This window comes from Gavia stellata, chromosome 19 (genome assembly GCF_030936135.1).
Source record: "Gavia stellata isolate bGavSte3 chromosome 19, bGavSte3.hap2, whole genome shotgun sequence".
Taxonomy (NCBI): domain Eukaryota; kingdom Metazoa; phylum Chordata; class Aves; order Gaviiformes; family Gaviidae; genus Gavia; species Gavia stellata.
In genome coordinates this window covers 8,508,412-8,531,044 of record NC_082612.1, presented here as the reverse complement: position 1 = coordinate 8,531,044, position 22,633 = coordinate 8,508,412, and the positions used below count along the sequence as shown (strand labels likewise).

The window sequence follows — 22,633 nt, the reverse complement described above, 5'->3', positions numbered from 1 at the left end:
CATTTTTTTACAAGAAATATCTGAAGGTGTCAATGGAACAGCGTCTGACTTTCATGACGGCTTCCTTTATTGTAAATGCGGCCCATTCGATACCATATATAGCAGACGTACTGATCTAAGATTCCTTGAGCTGCCAAAGCCTGGCTGGGCTCCAGGGGACGTCCGTTGACTGCAAACTCCATTATACAGCCCACAAAATCATGGCTTTCCACCTGTCCTCTCCTTTGAAGGATGGGCTCTACAGACCTGATGCCACCAACAGTAACTCGATTTGGTTGCACATCAAGAGTCCTATGAAAGAGTCAGAAAAATAATTTATCGGTATCAGACATTAAGATAGCAATGACAACACAGGTACTGTAACTGGCAGCTACAGTCTGTGGCTAAAATTCCTCTTTCAAAATCCGTATTTTACATTTAGAAGTGGAGACAGAGAGATCAGTAGCACTTGAACTAACAGTTATAATGGGTATGACTCTAAATTCACACTCAGTTATTGCATGTCAAAATTTCTATTCGCTTGACTGAGCAGCATGCTTGAAATCATAATGAATAAGGTTTTTTACTCGATTATCGTTTAAATTGTAGATGATATTTAAATAGCTAGAAGATGTATTCATTATTTTACAAAGATATAACACCTTTGCTAGTGGGAAAACCACATGTGACAGGAAATATGATTGTGATTATTGTAAGAAATTAGCCAAAGTGGTTGGGATTAAAGTTATTGTTATCTCCAAAGAGGATCTGAAGATGGGACAGAAAGGTTTCTGAGTTAGTTACGGTAAACATGAGAAATAAGGTTTGTTCTCTGTGCTGGCCGATGTTCAAGAAATGAAAACTGTAAAAGATGACATATAGAAATTACTGAAAACAATATCAAAGTAATTACTCTTAATTTTTTTTTTTTTTAAAGAAAGCAGTAATCAGGTGATGTTATTTCTTGTATCCTTATAAGAAACAAGAGGTGCAGTTTAAATAAATAAATAAATACAAGACCCCAGATCAAAGCCCAAAACTGAACACCAGGGTGAAATACAGGTGGTACTAGAGGAATAGCATTTTGAGTCTGATTTTGGCAAGATAGATACAATTCAAACTGTAAAAGTGGAGGAGGCTTTGCTAAAGATCTGTAGCACTAAATACTGCAGAACTTCAAACTGTCAAGCAGTAGTGCTGTATATTTAAGAGCCAGTTGATTATAACAAATACATTTGTGTTTTTCTGTCTAAGATTTACAAGTTGTCAGTAATTATGAGCATCTGATATTCTGATTTTTTAACTCCTTCTAGATTATGATGTGAAATCTCATAGCATTAGGCAGTAAGTCCTATCCCCGTTTACACCACAGTGCAGACTACCCATGGCCATACATTTCTTGTGTGCCACCAGAGCCCGAGGACAGAGATAGAGTTGAGAATTGGGCATTTCTGAATAAACTCCTTGTCATGAATAAACTCCATTCAGAAATGTAGCCTGAGTTAGCAAATAGCAGTACATGTAGAAAATTTAATTTGCTTCTATAAAGATGGGAGAAAATGACACTTTGGAGCCTTGCCTTTGCATGGAGTGCAGCCGAGGTATCTAATCCCTTGCTTGAGGCTGGGCTAAGGGCATGTAATCATTACTCCAAATTTCTCTGGCTTTAGAGGGTGATTTCTTTTTTATTTTACTTTTCATTTTACTCCAAAAAAGCCCCCCACAAAATGAAAAATTATTTACCAGTCAGTAGAAACAGCAACATTGCTAACAGTGCAGTAGCCTGGCTCCTGATCCTCAGAGCAGGAATCCACCGTCAGTGATGCTGCCTGCAAAAGCCACACACACAAATATGCTGAATATTATAAGGTTGTAGTCCCCAACCATGTTAAATATTTATGATTAAATATATTATATCAAGGACTTGGCTAGAATGGAGCACTTGTGTATTACTATGTCACCCGGGACCGCAGGGTGCTTCAGAGTCACTGATCAGCTACATTCTGCATCAACATAGTGAATCCCAAGATGTGGATACTAACAGAGAGTGAGCTAATTGACTGCTTCATGCAGACAACCAGTTAAACACAAAGTTTTCAGACTTGGGTAGGGTTTCTTTCGTGTTTGTTTGCTTTACTCCTTGAAACTGCAGTTATTTTGGCTCGTACCGTATCCTACTCTTGATCTGAACAGAGAGCTGCTCCCTCCAAACACAAAGGACATTCCGTCAGGGGCTTGACCGTGACATTAAACATATTGCTTAAACTTGATAAAAAGCACATTACAAAAGCTGGGAGTACAAATGCTGAGATTACTAGTTATAAATAATAACCAACCGTTCAATAATACTCAAAGAGTAACCAAATAGACCTGATTAAAGTAACCCTTAGGCTGATATGTCATGAGGGATGTTTGCCCCATGTTGGTAATGGTGAAACATGTGGATACCTACAGTGCGAGCAAGCTGATGGGACCAAGCTGATGTTCAGAGAAGTACCAGGCATCACCAGCACGCCAGCAGTCTTCCGCTTTATTATTGCTATGTCCAAGCCATCAAGCCCCAGACAATGAGGTTGCCTCATTACCCATCTCAGTCATTTACACTAAAGCGACTCATGGCACTTCTATTTGCAATCTCTAACAGCCTAACCAAAGCTTTCACTAAAATCATGAAATAATTCCTGCTGATTTAAAAAGGAGTTTTTATTTTATTCCTTATTTAGCAAAGAATTTTCCCCACAGCAATTTATTAATAAAAGTTGAACTGAAAAAAAAAACCTCCTAAAGGTTAGTGATTCCTTAAAACAAATTTTCAGAAAAATAAATATAATCTCCAAATAGTACATATCAGCTTCTCATGTTTCAACTAGATGTGTGGTACAGTTTTAAGGCAAATTTAAATCAAACGTCACTTTTAAAAATGCCTTAGTTTATATTTTGGTTTAGATTACTCTATAGGAGCTGAGCAAACAGCAATAGCTATCAGTACGCCATTACTCTGCAATGGCTTTTTTTCCTGCCGGCAACTAAGTTCACTAACAACGTCCTGTTGAAATCCCCACGGATTGTCCATGCTATTTCCAAATACATACTGTGAACTGACACATTGTATTGACCAAATGAGTTCATAGCTCTTTGCCCTAAATCATGCCCTACAGTACGCCCAAATTGTTCAATTTACTATTTTTAATGAAAGCTTATCTTGAATTTCTTTCCATACATAATGAGCAAACTGCTTCTCCCAAGAAACGTCAGTCTGCAGTTCCAAAGCAGATTATAGGCCTGTATAAATGAAACAATTCATAGAAAGAATAATAAGCTGGCTGGTCTGTATGCCATCACATGCATGCATATTTTCCTTCAGAATATCAACAACAAAAAATGAAATGAGTTTCTTGTTCTTAGCTCAATCAGCGTAATCTCCCTAACTTACATCGCTATGCGCTGTGAAAGCCAAGCTACAACCCCAGCTGAAGGGCTAGATATTTGAGAATATATTTTACTTGGACCAGAGTTCATACAATTTATTTTCTAATGTTAGTCAAATGTTCCTGCTTGTTACTTAAGCATTACTCTACGGTTACCTTGCCACATTATGAGACTTTCTATCCTGTCACTCTGCAATAGCTCAGGACTGACAACTTAATGATTTTACCAGTTTCCGATAAAATCCCACTGTGCTGTAGGAAATGACAGATTTGGAATCCTGAAGGGGGGCTATTTTATATAGTTTTGGACACCTGGGAGACATTTTTCCTGCAGCAGAAATATCTAAGACAAAGGCGATTCTTTTCACATAACTGTGTTTGTAAACAGCTGACATTACTGAGAAGGTTTAAACATTAAAAATAAAAATCACACAAATGTATAGGTTGTCTTAAATGTTTGCTTACAGCCTGAAGCATTCATAACTGAAATTTTCTGTAAATAGTCCTTTTTATATTATCTCTTCTTTTATAGTCTTGCCCTCTGGCGTATCTACAAGTAAAACATTTTCCTGCTCTATTTTTTTCTTAAGTATATTTCATTTATTTGTTGCAATTTTTAATGTGTGCTCCTATACTTAGCCATTTAAATCTTATTGATAGAAATATCATACAAATTTAGTCACTAAAATGGGAACCTGGTGCCTTTAGATTTAGGTGCACCTTTGGGCTTTACCATTTGGAAGTTGCTATGCAAATTATTAAATATCGGATATTAAGGCACGTTAAAACTAAGTCATTATTCAACATCACAATTATCGTTAATCTTATCTGGATACATAACTCCTACAAACACACAGAAATTGGATTTACAAATCCAGCTGAAGACTAAACCATCCACCCTTCAATAAATGGAGAAATCGAGTCTTGTACTATGCAACTGAAATACAGTTTCAGGCTCAAGACTCTCTAAGAGAGAGGAAAAAAGCACCATTTAGGAAGGTCAGGAGACAACCCTGGTCCTACAAAGAACCCCAGACCACAAGGTAATACATCCCTCTGCTGCTCTAGGGACATTTCTGCCTACGGACATCTCACCCTGGTCCTGAAGCTCTTCAGCAGGGCGCTCCTAACAGAGCAGCTAAAAAATCTAAAAGGGCTGTATTTCAGCAGCACTGCCTTCTGCAGCAGTTCGCGATGGGAAACCTCTACAAGGACTCAGGGGGAGCCACACTGGGTAGAACAGTTCATTCTTTTATTCCCTACATCACTTCTGGCTTGAAATATATAAAACAAAATGTGGAGCCCCAACCATATATTATTCTTATATGACTTCAAATTCAAACATGGGAAGAATATGGGATTCCAGGTATGCTGGCTCTTTCTGCCTGAGAAGGGAGCTGTTGGGCAATAGTTACTGATTATGGATGGCAAATAGATTTGGTTTCATTTCTAAGTCAAACATTGTGAAGTCAAAAAGCTTGGCTTGAACTCAAAGAGCATTTGGTTTATGTTCTGCTTTAGAAATATTATTAAAAAATGAGAGAAGAGGAATAGAAAACATTTACTGGGGAAAAAAAAAAAAAGGCAGGAGAGGGGTCAGAGTACCAGGCATATGGCAATCAGTTGTCCCAGTCCAGTTTTTGGCAGAATTCCTCCCCTCAGATGCTTTCTGGGGGACAAAAAGAAAAGTAACTCCCCTCCTTCCCCCTCAAAAACCCTCTCAATGTAGCACTTTTGAAATTTTTACATGTATGCTACAGAGGAAAAACAGGCTTCCAATCTTAGGAGATTGGTAAAATCTCTGAAGTAGCTCAAGGAGGTCAGGGACGCCTGGAACTTCAAGTTTGTCCTCTTCTGTTTTCCAAATGTTGAGAAAAATTATTTTGAGGCTTTTTGTAGTTACTATGGTTAATTAGCCTTCCCTGATAATCAACCCTGTAATCTGCATTAGTTAATTAGCCTCATGTGTACTAGTTTATTTCATTAATTATTCCTGGTTCTCATTTTTCACATTTAGAGTACAGGGCATTGCACATGTTTTTTTAATTATTCTTTATCATCATCATACTAAACAAACCATTATAGGTCTTTGAGTCAGCTGGAGTAAGACAGAAACAAGGGAAGTTTTTTCCAAAGTTGGAGGTTCTGCTAGCAAACACAACGTTACTAATTTTATGTTCCTCTGAGTTCATGTGGAAGCCAAAGTGACTTGGCTGAACTTATCTTAAATTCTCATTTTAGCATTTCTTACCATTCCAGCCCTCCGGGCAATAACTGTGTGAAATTGTCCATCAGACACCTTCTTAGCTGTGGTAAGCTTGTATGTGCCACTGCCAAGATTGTAGGAGAATCTCATCCTCTCTTCTGCTATTTCCAGGGCCAGAAATTCTGCCCGCTCTCCGGTTTGGTTGTCGTAGTTATACAACATTAAGGCATTACTTTTTATAGTGGCAAACTTTATATAGATGTAATTATTGTTTGGATCCATACTGGGAAACTCCATATATGACAACTCTTCAAATCCATAACTGTTCAGTTCACAATGATTCCCAAAAACACCTGCAAAATGAAAAGTGAAATCTGGTATCAGATAATTTTTTCCTCACTGTGCATTCTCCCAGAAAGTATGATGTGCTCTAGACATGGCTGTGATGCACAGGATCTTTAAGAAACCTCTAATGTATGATTAAAAATACGCAACTTGAACAGAAGAATCCTATTACCCACAGGTGGGTGTTGAAGTATATATAATTAGACTTAAAAATTGAGTTACAAATGACAGTTACATCTATTGAAAAACGAAACACATTTCATTGAGCTCTATGGTTTCTTTAGAAAACATGAAAAAGTGAGTTTGACAGCTATGTCAAATATGGTGGTTAATTATCATCAGGCATTTGTTAATCCAGTTTTGTAAATAAATTTGCAACTTGAACTTATTTTTCTCTCATCTGAACAGTTATCTGAACTGTTTCTCAATCGATGGTTCATTTTTTATACTTATGATATAAGCATATATGTGATTAAAACATTATGCCTTCTCGTGTTTTATTGATCTGAATATTTTGGTACATTCTACATATTTCTTTTCAGATCTCTCACACAATTTCCCTTGATTTTTTTTTATTACAGCAACAATGAGAAAAAACTTACTTAATTTATGAATATTAATTACATTTACAATGGACTATGACTATATAGGAAATGAAAAAAGTCTGAGGAAATGTAAAACAAAGGAAATAAAACAGAATAAAGAAGTTATTCCACATGTTATCGCAGAAAACCGTATTCAGAGGTAGCTACAAATGTGTATTGAGAACCATACTTTTGTGTGAGGGTTTTCAGCAGCCTTAAAACATTGTAGATGATTTCTCAGGTTTATCTGTTTTTTGATTAATCTGTTGCATTTACTTTCACGCTTTTCTATATGAACAATGACAATTCTGGATTAATCTCCATTCAGAACCAATCGTGCTGCAATTGTATCATGATACTTGAAAATATCTGTGGTGTTTTCTGTCTTTATTGGGTTCATTCCACAAAGTTTGGGATAATTAAATTCTAATAATTATTAAACTATTTTGGCAGTACTGTATGCTTCTCGGATTCTCGGAATAGTACTCTGGGTTTGGAACTCAGAACTTTAAATAAATTGAATGGGCAAGTGCTGGTGTGGGCTAACAAAGCTGTTTTGATTCGGTCAGGTTCTCTTAATCAAATCTACTAAATATAAAAGTGCCAATATCTAACACTGTGCTCCTCGCAGAAAAATGTGGGTGCTCTCTAATTCTTGCTTTACAGATATTTCGACAAATTATGCAAATTTCTCAAAAGAAAACCAAGCCCTCTCCGCTCAATATCATCCCAAAGCCCCTTTTCCTAGTTTAACATTATGACGACTTCCTTGCACTTTGCAAGCGTGTAGGACGCAAGAATACTGATGTTATTTACAGTGGTCTTACTCTTCAGCCCTCCTAAAAGTGTCTGTTATTAGGCAGGAGAGCAAGCACTGCTCTGAGCCCTTGGTCTGCCCCCCCAGCAGCCACAGTGACCCCCACACACTGCCACGTGCTTCCATCTCCTGCCGCACTGGCAGAAATACTGTCTTCTCCGTCTTGCAGCTGGGGAAAAACCCAGAGAACGGGGCCAGGAGATGACCAACACCTGCCCACGGACCGGGATACATATACACGCCCATCGGTTTTACACAGTTAAAAATAAATAGCGATTTGATAAATATTAATAGGGAAAGGGAAGATCAAGCAGCAAGGAGGAGAAGCGTACTCACCGAAGGGGCAGTGGCAGTAATACCCCTCCATCCCACTTTGGCAGGATCCACCATTGAAACAGGGGTTGCACTCACAGTAATTGACAGTGGAGTCGCATGTTTTCCCTGTGATTAGGGAATAAAAGCAATTTCCAGGTCAGAGTATTCACGTCAATAGGAAAGTCAGGCGGGTATTCAGGTAACGAGCTTATGAACCAGTGCGGGACGCACGGCCAGGAGGGACGGTGCCAGGGACCAGTTGAGGCTGTGGGATGGAGAGAGGAAACACAGACACGATGCCGGGCTGCTCCCAGCCCTGACACAGGCATAATACACGGTCCAGAGAAATCAACTTTACTTTTCAAGTGTCTCACTGTAATTATTTCATATAGGTATTGGTTGTTTGTGGTGGTTTTTTGTTTTTTTTTTTAACTGCTGTCTGTAAAAGAGAGATTATGAAATGAAAGGAAATGCTGAACAAAAAAAAAAAAAATTTTTTTTCCCCTATTGAAGGCAATGTAGTCATTAGTGTGAAGGAGATACAGACAGCCCTTGCTGGACCCTGTATGAACACAGCATGCCGAACACAGGCTGCTATTGTACATTATATGATTTTTTTCTTATTTTTCCTCATCAATTACAACCTCCTTCCTGACTCAGAGGGACCACAGTCCTCTGGAGCTAAAACAAGTTACCCTGGATACAGTCCTTTTCTAAGCAGACATTGTCACATGTGGTAAATATTATTCACCAGAGAATAAAGTGAAATCACATAGTTCATTTCAACAAGGAATGGAACCGAGAGAAAAAGTGAAGATTTTTAACAGCTGCTGAATATTGACAAGGGGATTCTTTGTACAAAACTAAATTTTTTTTGTATGGAAACATCAACTACGAAAGTAGTGGTCTTCACTTCTAAGTTCTGCATTGCTTAGCTTTTATCAGTGTAGCAACACTTCCACTATATACCACTCTTGGTACCCGCCTTCCTTCTGCCACAGTGCCAGCCTTCGCTGCCCGCTCAGCAAAAACTTGAAAGTATCGTCATGTTTGTGCCTCATGTTTCTCTGCAAAAACGGGCAAAATCAGCCACGCTCTTCCAGACTGCTCCTTGAACTTCATCTAGGCCAGGATATATACACATAGCAAAGGCTAAGACTGTCTTAACGCTTCTTATTGCACTGATAATGAAAATTTCATTTCTCATACCATATAAATATAATACACGTTTAACTTAAAAGTACAACATGAGCTTGCATAGAGGTTGTCCATTCTTATACGTCATATATATCTTATAATTGTTAGGTCTCACATGACAGCAATGCACAATATGCAGTCCGTAGGGATTGCTGGTCCCTAACACTGTAGAAAGTCAGGACTGTGCTATATCAACTCTGCTAGCTTTTTCAGAATTCCACAACTTCAGGCACCTAATTAAGAAAACCTCTTTTTTTCCCCCTCTACTTTTCTGTTTAACCTAAAAAAGTTTGCAGGCAGTTCTTCCGTGTGAGCAGCAGCCCTCCATGTGTGACTGCAAGCAGGATGGAGACGGAGCGCTGGAGGATTCCTGTGGTTAATACGTAACTTGTAGATTCACCATAAATCCAGGAAACATTTCCAGTGTCTGAATCTAATTATGCTTTGGGGGTATTTATTTATATTTTATTCTCTAATGGGCATGACTGAAGGATGAGCTAACTTTTTGTGTTAGATTTTGCTGTTTCCTTTATTTTAAAATTATGGTACCTAGTAAAGATCTTTCTCTTACTGAGAGGAATACATAACAAGAGTGCAGCAGAGATGTTTAAAATAGTTCAATGATGTTTCTTAGTTTTCACTAAAATCAACTGTAGCTAATAAAGCTTACTCAGTTTTTTGCAATTCAATCTAACTAAATACTCTTCTTTTTCTCAGCTAACGTTAAAGCTGATATATTTGCTGAGTCAGCAACAGAAAATGGATGTTTATTTTAGCTGCACATATTTTAACCAGCGAATAACAACATCATCTTCATATTTAACAATTGTTTGAATAATTCATGAAACTAATAAAAGTGTGTTTGCATTTATTCCAACTGTTTTGACACAGGAGAAGACGAATACTCTGGTTTAACAATTCATCAGAACTATTAAAACTAATATTTATTTAAAATGAAGAAGAAATTTTGGCTATTCTTTGCCATTCACTGAAGTGCTAAAGACCTGGGAAAAATGTATCTATTTACATTTGGAGTAACGATCCAACAAAAGATGTCTATGAAGCTTATTTTTCCTCTTTAAATGCATGTTAAGCATGCTTATCCTAGAAAGCAAGAGTCCTTCAGCCAGATATCGGCAGGACAAAAGTATAACTTGGGAATTGTATTCAAGTTTATCACTATGGTTGTTCTGTACAAGCATTTAAAATAAATTACTTTGAAAAAGCAAGATCATTAGAAAAACCTCGTAAGCAGATGATGAGAGTTATAAACTAGAAACTGATAAATAAATAAATAAGTAGGTAAACAGTATAATATAATGTCATGCAACTACCAAAAGAACAGAAACTTATTTTTATTTAGTATATAACTCATTTTCAATTAAAAAAAAATCCTGGTATGACTACCTAAAACTCTTAAAAACAACCAACTCTCCTGAATTTCTTTTCCTACGTGTATCCCTCCAGGCAACCTTACCTACCAATTACCTTACCTCAGCTTCTTCTGAAGACAGTTGCTGCTACAAGGCCTCATTCCCTCTTTTCTGCAGAATCCTGAACTTCATCAATTCATCCAAATTTCCTGCTACCTTCAGATCTTTGGTCAGTCCCTCCTTAGACTCCTCTGACACAGAAACTCTCACTCATTCCTCGTCCATCCTCTGAGGAAGGGTCTCCATATTTCAAGCTATTATTGGCAGCCTGCATTGGTTACTCTGCTGAGATCCAGAGAGTTTCTATCAACTCCTGGTTTTTGGATGGTCCACCAGTGTTCACACTGCACCTTTTTAACCTTCCTTTTCATCTATGCCATGTTGCTCCTGTGCTCCTATTTTTCCCCTCTGTTGTTATTGCCCAGACTTGACTGGCAGAAGTGGATCTTTCTAGACCTCTCAACAAGGACATACACTCCAGAAATAATGGAAAAAGTGAGGCTGGAGGGACCTTGGAGGTCATGATGTCCAACCCCATTTGAAGCAAGGCAACCTTCCAAGTCAGATTAGGTTGCTCAGGGCTTTACCCCGCAGGGTTTTTCTCTTGTTTGTCTTTTCTTCACTGTGGGGGTTCCTCCAGATAAGTTGCTGTGATACCAGTTATATTGTACTTGGTCCTGCAACTTCTACTAAACTTTGACTTTTTTCTTTTAACACCTTATTCTTCTAGCAAGTAGAGCCATCCAAGATGGTAGCAGGTTGTCCTACCACTTTCAGCTGTCTTCCTTGCAGCACGCCAATGCCAGCTCACCAATACCTTAGTAAAAGAGTGTATTTGTTGAAGTCCACCCTGACAGCCAACCGGTTTCATGGGTTACAGACACAGTAAGGTGTGCACTAAACATTTAGATTTGCAAAAACAAAACATAGCTTGCAAACCCATTGTTTTTGTCGTTCTGCCTAAGATACTATGCTTATATTTAGATACTATGCTTTGTGGAGAGAAAGTAAAGAAAAAAAGGAGGTTTAGAGAGGATTGTTTTTCTTGAGTAGAGAATTTACACAAGTACTAGGTATTTTGAAATTCTCTCTTGCACAGATAAAACAAGTAATTCAAGGAACCTTACTGGATTGAAGAGGATAAGAAACTGTTTGCCACTATGCATAAAAGCATCCTCACCTGAACCCAAGTGCTCAGTACTTGGGTTAAGATCATGCCAATGATCTTAACCTCACAAAGCTGATTAGTTTTGATTTTCAGAGGTCATTTTCCACAACAGTCTGCTGATTTAAGTTTTAAAACATGAATTCAAGAGTAATGTTCTGATAGACCTTTATCCCACCTAAGTAATGTGCCTTGAAAAATTATGAGATGTATGTGATTTCATGGCTTACGCAAGTCAATTTTCAAGAAGCATTTTCACACGTTTGGACTACTATGCACTTCTCAGCTGGGGAATAATTTTATTTGGACAGCATAAAGAATTAGGCCAATTGTATAAGTTTGATTAGTGTTTTAGGGTATCAAATGCAGTGAGGGGAAGGAAACATCTCAGCCAATGTTTTGGGAAGCAGGGAGACTCCAAACCAGAGCCACCCCAGTAACACTCCAGTTCAGGTGAATGTTGCAGTTAGTTGAGTTTATAGATCTCTTCTCAGTTAAAACATTGAAAGATTTGGGGTATTCATTTTTGTGTCAGAAAGATCTTTTTCTGAAGACCATGAAAATTAGGATAAAATTGGATAATTGTTAACAGACAGCATTCAGCATTTATCATTCATCACCTCAAGCTGATGATACCACATGCAGGGGCTTATGCAAAAACCTAACTTCCTGAGATTTTTTTTTTAATTGAAAAATTAAACAGGCACAGATAGGAGCCGGATGCTCTGGGGTTAGATTTCAGCTGATTTGAGATTTTTAGATTTTTTTGGTTCTCTGTGTCCATCTTTTAAAGTTGTTCTAATATTTTAATCTTGCATTTGAAACAACTTCACAAACCTACATTCCTACATCTTAATGAGTCCTGGAAAACAGGAAATGAAGGGTTCAAAGGAAGGGCAGACAACTACTGTAAATCACAAAGTATATTCCCTCCAGAAAGTGATTATTTTAAAAACAAAACCTGATCATCATTAAGAGATGTAATTATAACAGATTGTTTAAAGCCTAATGATACTGCTCTGAGGTAATCAGTCTTTATAATCCTATCCAGTGAAAAGAACTACATTACCTTTGCAGTATGATGAAGTGAAATGCAGCTGACAAAACATAATAAAACAAGGAAAAGTAAGACTCTCAGTTTTCAGGTAGGCCATTAGAAAGGTCTACAGCTCATGTACTCTAATTTACGGTGAACAGAGAGTCTGTCTCAGAAAATACTAATTTCTACTTGTATGCAGTACCATGTAAATATTTTTTTATGGCGCATGCAAAATTGATTATGAGACTGTATTTTCATTCCAAGAGAAGCATGTATAGCTATGTATATGGTAAACTGAATTAGAAATCCACTATTTTGGATGTCTCTTTTTTTTTTGCTGAGGCACTCAAGGTTTTTATATATATATATATTCTTTATATATAAAGAAATGGTTTCAGGCTTATTTTTACATTCACCATGGCTATCTTTAATCATATATGATCAGGACTAAATGCCCAAACAGCTGTGTTCTCTTTCTGTTGGCAGTATAAGAATGACATAATAGTCTCTATGTCAAGCATTCTCAAACAATCTGTACTCTGACATATTTTTGCAGAACCTATTGAATATTAAATTTGCAGAATTGCAAATATGCTTTTGCAGACATAAAATGTCTGAATATACTGAATATTAATTGTGATCTTGTCTAATAAGCTCTGCTGATATTCAACTCCAAGGATATTTTGGTTTTTAATTACATACTTTGGTGCCACTTGTTTTCTGTCTCGATCAATTAATCTCCAGACACTTAAATAATTCTTGATTCTGCAATGGCCAACTGATTTAAAAAGATCTGACTCCCAAATAGAAACGTCTGCCTCAGTGGTAGTCTATTTTAAAGTTATTTGTGTTGACAAGGAGTTTAAGAAAGCTCATATCAGATGCCACATTTAATTCATGGCGTGAAAGAAATCCAACACTTCAAACTGTAAGAGTCTCTCATCACATTTTCTTAGTTAAAATGTTCTTCTTTTTTGAGCTTGTCACATGTAGAGCTTTATTTTTAGCTGACATAAGGGTTGAACATTAAGATATGAGCTTGAATACCAGAAGAAATTAGCTGGACGTTCCTTTAATGTTTCAAATTACAGGCTAGGAGGCATATACTATAGTATGCTGCTAGAGTTAATGACGCGTTCTGCTTTGTTGCAACAGCAAACATATGCCCATGTAATCTCTGGTGCTAATGACCTAAAGAGTTACAGGGGATAGGTGCCCTAGAATTATTTTGCCATGCTCCTGGCAAAATAATTTGATGTACTAATACAACATGAAATAAAATCCTGGATTGGTAACTTAATTAGAACTGCTTGTCAATTAACAAGAATTGCTCCTGACCTGAGTTTCAGTAGTACGTTTGTGAGGTTCACACAAAAGATCACATCAGTGTCCTTTGTATCAACAGAGCTTTCCCACTGAATATGTATCCACTGCTGTAGCTGTGCTTTAAATGAAGTAGTTAAACCTTTATTTTGAAATTGATTAACCTTCTTCACAGTAAAGTGTATCACATCTCCTGTACTAATCTGGCTTAAGAAAAAACCCAAAAGAACAATCAACCCCCTGATCACTCCACTGGTTACAAATGAGTTTTGGTGGCAGCAGTGGCAAGCCCAAATACCCAACACCATAATGAGCAGGGCTGTGCTGCCCTGGGCTGCCCTGGGGCATCTGCGATACAGAAATACTCCTTAGAAAAGGTAATGAAAGCCTTACCTAATCCCCTCTGGTTAGATTTTTTTTATGATGTCTGTAGAAAGCGTCCATAAGCAATGGTTAAAATTGTTCAGACCTTCCTTAAATACCATACTCATGACAGAAGCAAACATCAGCCTGCTTTATTAGGGATAAAATGCTGCTATGTTTGATTGTGTAATAAGTATTAGAGAAAAAATACTCAGAAGAGGTAGGAATGCTGCAGACATTTCTGTTCTTAATGAAAAAAAAATGACAAAGGACAAAATACGGAACAGACATGCTTGATCTTTTTGCCTGAATTCTGTTTTTCCCCCATATCCTTCATCTGTTTTCTGTCTTGTATGACTGCAAGCAATTTGGGGCAGAGGCTGATTTTCTTGCTTGACACACTCCTAGCAGACTTGAAATGCTACCACAATATGCATAACAATAACAAGAACAGAAAAATCATACTTAAGCATTGGAAATGGTTTCGACACACTTAATAAATTAAAATAGCTCTTGTAAAAATCTTTCTGTTCTAATGCAAATCAGGTAAGTGAAATTTGCCCGAGGACAGAGCTAAAATAAAATCATACTGTGGGCACCTGGTCTTCTGAGTTTTCATAACTACAAATACCTCATTTTGCAGGACCTCTTAACCTGTTGGGGATGCTGATATTCAGACAACCTTGTGCTAAAAAGGCACATTTCTGCCCTCTTTCCATCTCTTCTGGACTGTTAAGATATAGAGAAGTAAAAGCGTACCTGTATACCCGGTTTTACAAACACAGTTGAAGCTTCCTGGGAAGTTCTGGCAGGCAGCACCGTTTTTGCATGGGTTGGAAAGGCACTCATTGACGTCCCTCTCGCAGGCCATGCCAGTGAAGCCCTCCGGGCAACTGCACGAGAAGCCCCCCACCAAGTTGTGGCAAGTCCCGTCGTTGTGGCAGGGGGAAGGAAGGCATTCGTCAATGTCTGTCTCGCACAGACTCCCATCGTACCCTGGCATGCACCTGCACACGAAGGGCCGGAGGGGCTCGTTGGCCATGATGATGACAGGGATGCTCTCATGGCTCTTCAGAGCCGGGCTCACCGCCAACCTCCTCAGGCAGCTCCCCCCGTTCTGGCAGGGGCTCTGCAGGCACCAGTCGTGGTCCACAGCCTCGATCCGCACCCCGCTCTGGCGGAACAGGACATCTTTGATGCTCTCAAAGAAGGTGGCCACACCGCTGGGATTCACGTACTGGTTGTTGCCGCGTTTGACAGCCGCCATCAGGAAGGTGTGGTTGCTCTCCTCATAGAGCCCGTAGAGCTGGACAGCGGTGCCCAGCCCCGTCAGCTGGGAGCTGGTGATGCGTAAGAAGTGGAGGTAGTGATTCGTCAGGAAATCCCGCACGCTGTGGGCGCTCAGGCGGAGGAGGATGCTGTTGTCAATGGTGGCGTTGCCGAAGCCCGCGAAGAAAATCCGCACGCTGCTGGTGACGGCACCGTGCAACCCGTCATTGCTGAGGACAGTAAGGTCAAACGTGCCATCCGTGGACCTCGCCTGTGAATGCAGCTCGCAGGTACCCCCAGGAATGCTGAAGAGGCTGGTGACTCCTGAGGTAAGGGAGCACTGGAAGCTGTCTAGCACATCAGGATCCTGTGGCTTTACATTGCCCAAAATTCCACCTGGGAAGAGGTTGCCATAATAGTGAACAAAGATTTCTACTGTTCTGGGCTGAGACGGGTTGTCGTTTTGGTCTATTACCTTGATCTGCACAGTTCCTGTGGAAGACATCTGAGGAACGCCAGAGTCTCTCGTAATCACTGACAGGTAGAAATCACTGATTTGCTCCCTGTCGATCTCTCTTGTCGTTGTCAGCACACCAGCGGTACTAAGGCTGAAGTAGCTGGTTGCGGGGCCAGTGCTGAGCAAGTAATACGTAAAGGGACCTTGGTTTGGAGGGAGATCAGGATCTGACGATTGAAGCGTCATCACAAGAGTTCCCGCACGGTTATTCTCCATGACTTCTCCTTGGCTGGTGGACAAGGTAGGGCCGTTGTCATTGATATCTTCCAAAGTTACTAATAAAGAGGCACTTCCCGTAGCAGACGGTGTTCCCGAATCAATGGCCAGAACAGACAGGTTGTACACAGGCAACGTTTCTCGATCCAGCTCTGCAGTGACTGTCACCTGTCCTGTCTGCGGGTTGATGGAAAAGGCGCTGTTGTTGTTGCCAGACCCAATGAAATAGGAAAACCTGCTCCAGCTAGGGACAGAATCTGAATCAAAGGCACTCACAAATGTGACATGGGTCCCTGGAGGAACACCCTCGCTGATTCGTATATTGTAGGTTCCTAAGGTAAAAACGGGAGGATCGTTGGCATCCAGTATAGTGATATTAACAGTTACTTCATCTATATCTGCACCACGAATGCTCCCAAAATTTTTTGCAAGGACTTTCAAAGAGATTCGTTCTTCTTTTTCTCTGTCGAGAGGTCCTGAAACGTAGATCTGGCCACTTTTTTCATCTATCTGGAAGCCTTTCTTTCTGCTGTTGCCAAAGATAAGGTAGTGGACTTCTCCGTCAGTTCCCATATCACGATCACTTGCAAAAACTTCACCTACAACAGTACCGTTGGAGGCTGCCTCAGAAACCTCAAAATAATAAAGCTTGGACACAAACCGGGGCACATATTCATTTGTCCCTTCTAACTGGATGTTGACACTAGCAAAGCTGCACCTCTCTTCATCTGGAACATTAAAAGCCTTTACCGTTAAATGGTAACTTTGCTTTGTTTCATAATCTAAAAATCCCTGGGTGGTGATCGTTCCTGTATTGGGGTCAATGACAAAGAGGTCACTATCTGACGACTGAATAGCATATGCGATCACAGCATTAGGTCCAGAGTCAGCATCAGTGGCATTTAAACGAATAACAGTTGTCCCACTGGGGGCATTTTCTAACACGTTGGGAAAGTAGTCCTCAGGGCTGAATGCTGGAGAATTATCGTTCACATCAATGACGTTAACAGTGACACTGCAGTAGCCTGTTCTGGACACCCATCCTCCATCCGTGGCAGTAACAACTAGCTCATGCTTTTGGCGTAACTCAAAATCAAGTGGTTTTGCTAGTGTCAGTGTGCCCGTAGTTGTATTAATAGCAAAGATGCCAGCCTCATTTCCAGAGGAAATATTATACCTGATTAATCCGTTCATAGCGGCATCTCTGTCTCTGGCTGAAACTGTCCTGACCACTGAACCAACAGAGTGACTCTCCGGGATAGTAACGCTCATACGGCTTTGAGAAAACTCAGGTGTATGGTAATTTTCCTCTGTTACTACTATTTCAACAGCTACCTCGGACGAGAGTGGAGGATTACCTTTATCCTTTGCTTTCACTTTGAACAGAAAGTCTTTGTTCAAATCAGCCATTAGCGAAGATGACACAGAAATCCAGCCTGTAGTCCTGTCCAGTCTGAATTTATTCGTTTTGCTTTCATCAGAGATAAAGTACTCCACCTCAGAATTCAAGCCAAAGTCTTTGTCATCCAGTGCAGTAACTTTAATTAAGTTTGTGCCAACCCTCACGTTCTTAGTAACAGGAGTAAAGTATTTATGAGCGAGAAACAGTGGTGCGTTGTCGTTGCTGTCTACTATGTTAATGGTGACGGTTGTCTCGCTCATTAATGGAGGACTGCCTCGGTCTGAAGAAGTAACGATGAAGCTGTGCCTATTAATGTTGACATTGCTTGAACCGCTGGAGTTTTGGTACCTTAAATACTGCTTGTTGAAAATTTCCCCTGTGGTTGCATTAATTCGGAAGAACTCAGACTGGGATTTTATGAAGTAGAAGACTTGGCCGTTCGACCCGTCATCGGGATCGGTGGCTGAAACCTGGGTGACCTTCAACCCTATCCCAGGAAGCTCGGGACACTCCAGGTAATAGGATGGCTTTGTAAATCGTGGGGCATTGTCATTGACATCCATGACAAATATGGTGACATCCGTGCTCACCGTCCACCCGGAGTCATGCGCAGAGACCCTGATTCTGTAGCGGTCTGTGTCCTCCCTGTTCAGCGGTCTGCTGATGGTGATGTCCCCGGTGCTGGGATTTATGGTAAATGGGAGACTCGTATCCCTTATGGAGTACCTGCTGACTGCGTTCACCCCAATGTCTTCATCTGACGTCGTGACTCGGGTTACCGTAAAACCCAGAGGTGCATTTTCAGGCACGGAAGCACTGAATATCTGGGAAAACCTCGGAGCGTTGTCATTTTCATCTAAAATACTAATGATAACTTTGACAGTTGTGCTCTGGAGCGGGGTGCCTTTATCTGAAGCTTTTATGGTTAGTGTGTATCGAGACAATTTCTCCCTGTCCAAGGGCCTGACACTTCTGATCTCACCAGTGGCTCGATTGATACTGAAACTATTTTCCGTATTGCCCTCAATTATTTCATAATTCAGCTGTCCATTTAGACCACTGTCCCTGTCGACAGCGGCCACTGTCAGTATCTTCCGGGGGGACAGGTTCTCCACTATCTCTGCAATGAAGGGATCTTGCTCAAACTCCGGTGCGTTATCATTGACATCTATCACTGTTACTTCCAGTTTCTTATATGAGGAAAAGGGAGGAAAGCCCGTATCTCTGGCTTCGATCCAAACCACGTATTTCTGTATGGCTTCGAAATCTAAAGCCCGCCCGACAGAAAGCTGTCCTGTCACCTGGTCGACCAGGAAGGTGCTGCCCAGGTTACCACTGGCGATGTAGTAAGACAAGGACCCTCCTCTGGCCGAAGATCCGGAGACGGTGGTGACAAGCGTACCGACCGCTTGGTTTTCAGGAAATGTGAAAGTCTCCTGATCCGCCTGAACGCGAGGAAATTCTGCCCTGTTCACAAACCTCACGGTGACGGTTGTAGAGTCTGTCTTGGGGTACCGGCCGCCGTCCCTCACGTGAACGGAAATGGTGACTTCGGACTCTCCCGCCAGTGGGTTCGCAGCCAGGATTGCCCCCCTCGCTGGATCGATGTGGAATTTCTCAGAGTTTTTCCCCATGAGGGAATAATGGAGCTCAGCGTTGGAGCCAGCATCCGCATCGGTGACAGTCACAGCAAATACGAACGAGCCTGAAATGGAGAACAAAGTCAGGGCAGTTCTTTGCACTGATTGTGGGAAACGTGATGCCAGCTTTTCACTTGGAACCATGTCCTGGAGCAGTATGCTCTTCCTTACACTGCTCTGAAAATAAACTGCTTTTTTCACAAGATGGTAAATTCAACAAGGGGTAGGTGAGTTTGTGAGCCTGCAAGACATGTACGCAGCCAAAAAATGTGTGTTTGAAAAGTAGGTCAATGCATTTAGAGAAATGCATGTAGAGATGTCAGTGGCTGCACATACATCTGCACTGGAAAATGGACTTGCAACTTTCTAGAAGTCTAGCATCCCATTTCTAGAACATTCACGTTATGAAAGCCATAAATCTAATAAGATTGAAAGTTATTTTGTTTTTTTTTTTAATTACTCATAGTGTATTCATCCACATTAAAAAAGCCCTGGAATTCAACGACTGTTAAGGTTATGTAAGTGAACAGGCAGCACCCATGGAGGTTTACCCTACACACCCACCTTCCCTTGCAGCCCCTTTTCTTCCTTTTCCCCAGATGCTGCTCCTTTGTCCCCAATAGCCTCTTACTTCTGATTTTGTAAGAGTATTCTGAGGACAGTAACTAACAGGACTGCATTTTTAAAAGCATGCTGGTCCTCTGAGATAGGGGGAAGATCACATAGAAATACAAAACTATCGCACACTAGGTGCAATAACACGAATATATTACGTTTCAGGTCTTTCAAATTTATGCTTCGCAATAAGCTCGACTATACGGGCACCGTTTGCATTAACCTCTATATTTGCCTATCTGCAAGGAGAATCCAGGGTGTTCTTTTGCACCGGAGTTTACATATCTAATGCACAGCACGTCTTTCAACTTTGACACCGTCCAGTCAATTTGCAGAACACTCTGTTGATGTTTCACTGGTACTAAAATTCAGAAAATACCCACTCCTGTATAAAATTCATGTTGTTTTCCACCTCTGAAGGCAAAATCATTTACAGGCAGGAATGACTTTGACAGTGTCCCCTTAAAACTATACTTGATGTCACTATTTGTCATGTGCAATGATTTGTACTCCAGGAGGAGGAATATTTAGACAAGAACAGTATTCAAACCCTTGTGAGAAATGGGACAGGAAAAAATAAAGATTTTTGCAAATTATATTGTTAATTATTATTATTACTAGTTCCCCCTTTTAAACTTGATTTAAAAATAACAAGGAAATCAAGCTTTTTCTTTCAAAATGTACACTAGATACACTGTGATTGGAATAAAAGCAAAAGTCTTGATCAAGTTATGAGGGTTTTGGGGGTTTTTTTTGGAAAAGCTATTTCAGACTCTACACTGGACTGCAATGAAGTAGTTGGGTTTTTTTTAATGGATCCCATGCCTGCTAGTCACATCATTGTCAACAGCCTTTCAAAATAATGTGAAAAGATATTAACATTTCCTTTTAATTGAAAGTGAACTATCCACTGAGGAAGTTGCAAATAAAAACGTGCATGCATCCCTAGGTTTTTGCTAAGTTAAAAACAGAGTAAACATTGCTTAGGCTTTCTATGTATTTCTAGTTATAATAGGTTACATACAAAAAGCATCAAAAAGATATTACCAGAAAACATCAGTTAAACTTATGTGTACTCCTCATAAACACATTTAAAGAAACACCCCAAAAAGAACCACACAAGGGCACTGTGCCCTAGTCAGAATACACAAAGATTCACCAATGCAATAATAATATAATTTCATAATGCTATTCTGGAGACAGGGAAGAAATGTAAACAAATTCATTCTTCCATAAAAAGGAGAAGTATTTGCAATTGTTTAAAATTTAGAGAGAAAACCCAAGACATGGAAATAAGCCCTTTTTTTGTTCTTTTAAAGGAAAAAATGTTTTGTAAACCATTTGTCTTGGAATCCTCTCTGTAGGCATTACATATCCATGTATGCGTATGCATGTGAAAACACACAGCGTCGCTGACTTCCACAGCCAACCACTCTGACTGCAGTTTTGTGAATCTGTGGTAATACAGTGATCACATTATAAAATCCTTTTACTGTTTTGAGATAGTAGAGGTCCTGGTATTAGTGCATTTTAAATCTTGGAAAAAAATCTCAGAATAGCAGAATCTTTCAGTAAATTGTCTCCATCCTCATGCAAATACACATATTCTCCTTTCTTTCCCTTTGCAATGCCAATTCTGCAAATAGAAAATATGAGTATTTTGGACTTCCCATTTCTAATGTATTTATTTATCAGGCTTGTTTAAACATAAACTGAATCAGAAATTAATTCCTGTATTGAGTGAAGTCACTTTAATTTGCATGTAGGTTCTACCAAAGGAAGGTTGCTGCTTGGGGCTTTACTTTTATTTTACTTTACTTCACCACTTGGTTCAAGGAAAGGCAACATAATTAACATCTGATATAGATGTGGCCTTTCTGGAAGAGGTTGACAAAATCCTCTTTAAGAATTGTTCAGGGTGGAGAAAGAAGATCTATGTGTAGGAGGAGACTTTCAGAGGAAAAAAGAGGCCATCGTCTTCCCAACCCTGGCAAAATAATTTAATCACTTGTTTGAGTGGGTGCTCATGTACATTGTGTCTTCTTTACATAACTGCAGGAAAATAATTGAATTTGGATGGAAAGAGCAAACTAAAAAAATTGCTAAATTGCGGGTGATATATTGAGGCTTCCCATTATCCATTCCCATCCAACACGAAGATAACAAAACCTGGAAAATAGCTGCAGAAGAACATCTCAGCAACATTCCTCGTGGCATAGCTTTGTATTTGGTAAGATGTTTATGCAATCTGAAGCACCCCAAGTACTGCCACTGATCAAGTTACCTGAAGTGGTAGGCGATGGGACATGGGTGACGTAGGGATGATGTTGAAATTTGGGCGGGTTGTCATTCACATCAGCGACGGTGACGAGCACGCTGGTGGAACTGGACAGAGCCCTGGGGAAGCCCCCGTCGCTTGCCACCACCACCAAAGTGTAGTTCTCCCTTGCCTCTCGATCGAGGAGAGCACTGGTGATTATTTGTCCTGTTGATGGGTTGATTGTGAATTGCGAATTGCCACCAGTAAGCCTATAGCTATTTGAAAAAAAACACAAGGAAGAAAAATTTGATTAGTATTTCATAAAGCAGCCTGCTGCCTTAAGATAATAACAATTTTCTATACTCTTCAGACCACCATGCTGATGGGTATCAACACACAGATTTTCTTCTGACTGTCCATCTGTCTTCACTTCTCTTCTGTATTTCGAGACCTGTCATAAATGACATTTCTGGGGATTTCCAAGCATAGCTGCTTAACACAGATAGATTTCTGCTAAATG

General features: G+C 39.9%; 1 protein-coding gene across 1 annotated transcript in view; it reads right to left on the bottom strand.

The window, feature by feature from the left end:
- The window catches only part of FAT4 (FAT atypical cadherin 4), a 146,743-nt gene that overhangs the window by 13,347 nt on the left and 110,763 nt on the right, over positions 1–22,633 (bottom strand). Inside the window, exons 8-13 of the mRNA XM_059826876.1 lie at positions 22,138–22,388; positions 14,954–19,303; positions 7,696–7,800; positions 5,659–5,966; positions 1,723–1,808; positions 112–291 (exon numbers count right to left, since the gene is read on the bottom strand). Coding sequence (XP_059682859.1) covers positions 112–291; positions 1,723–1,808; positions 5,659–5,966; positions 7,696–7,800; positions 14,954–19,303; positions 22,138–22,388 — 5,280 coding nt within the window. The remainder of the gene's footprint in view (positions 1–111; positions 292–1,722; positions 1,809–5,658; positions 5,967–7,695; positions 7,801–14,953; positions 19,304–22,137; positions 22,389–22,633) is intronic.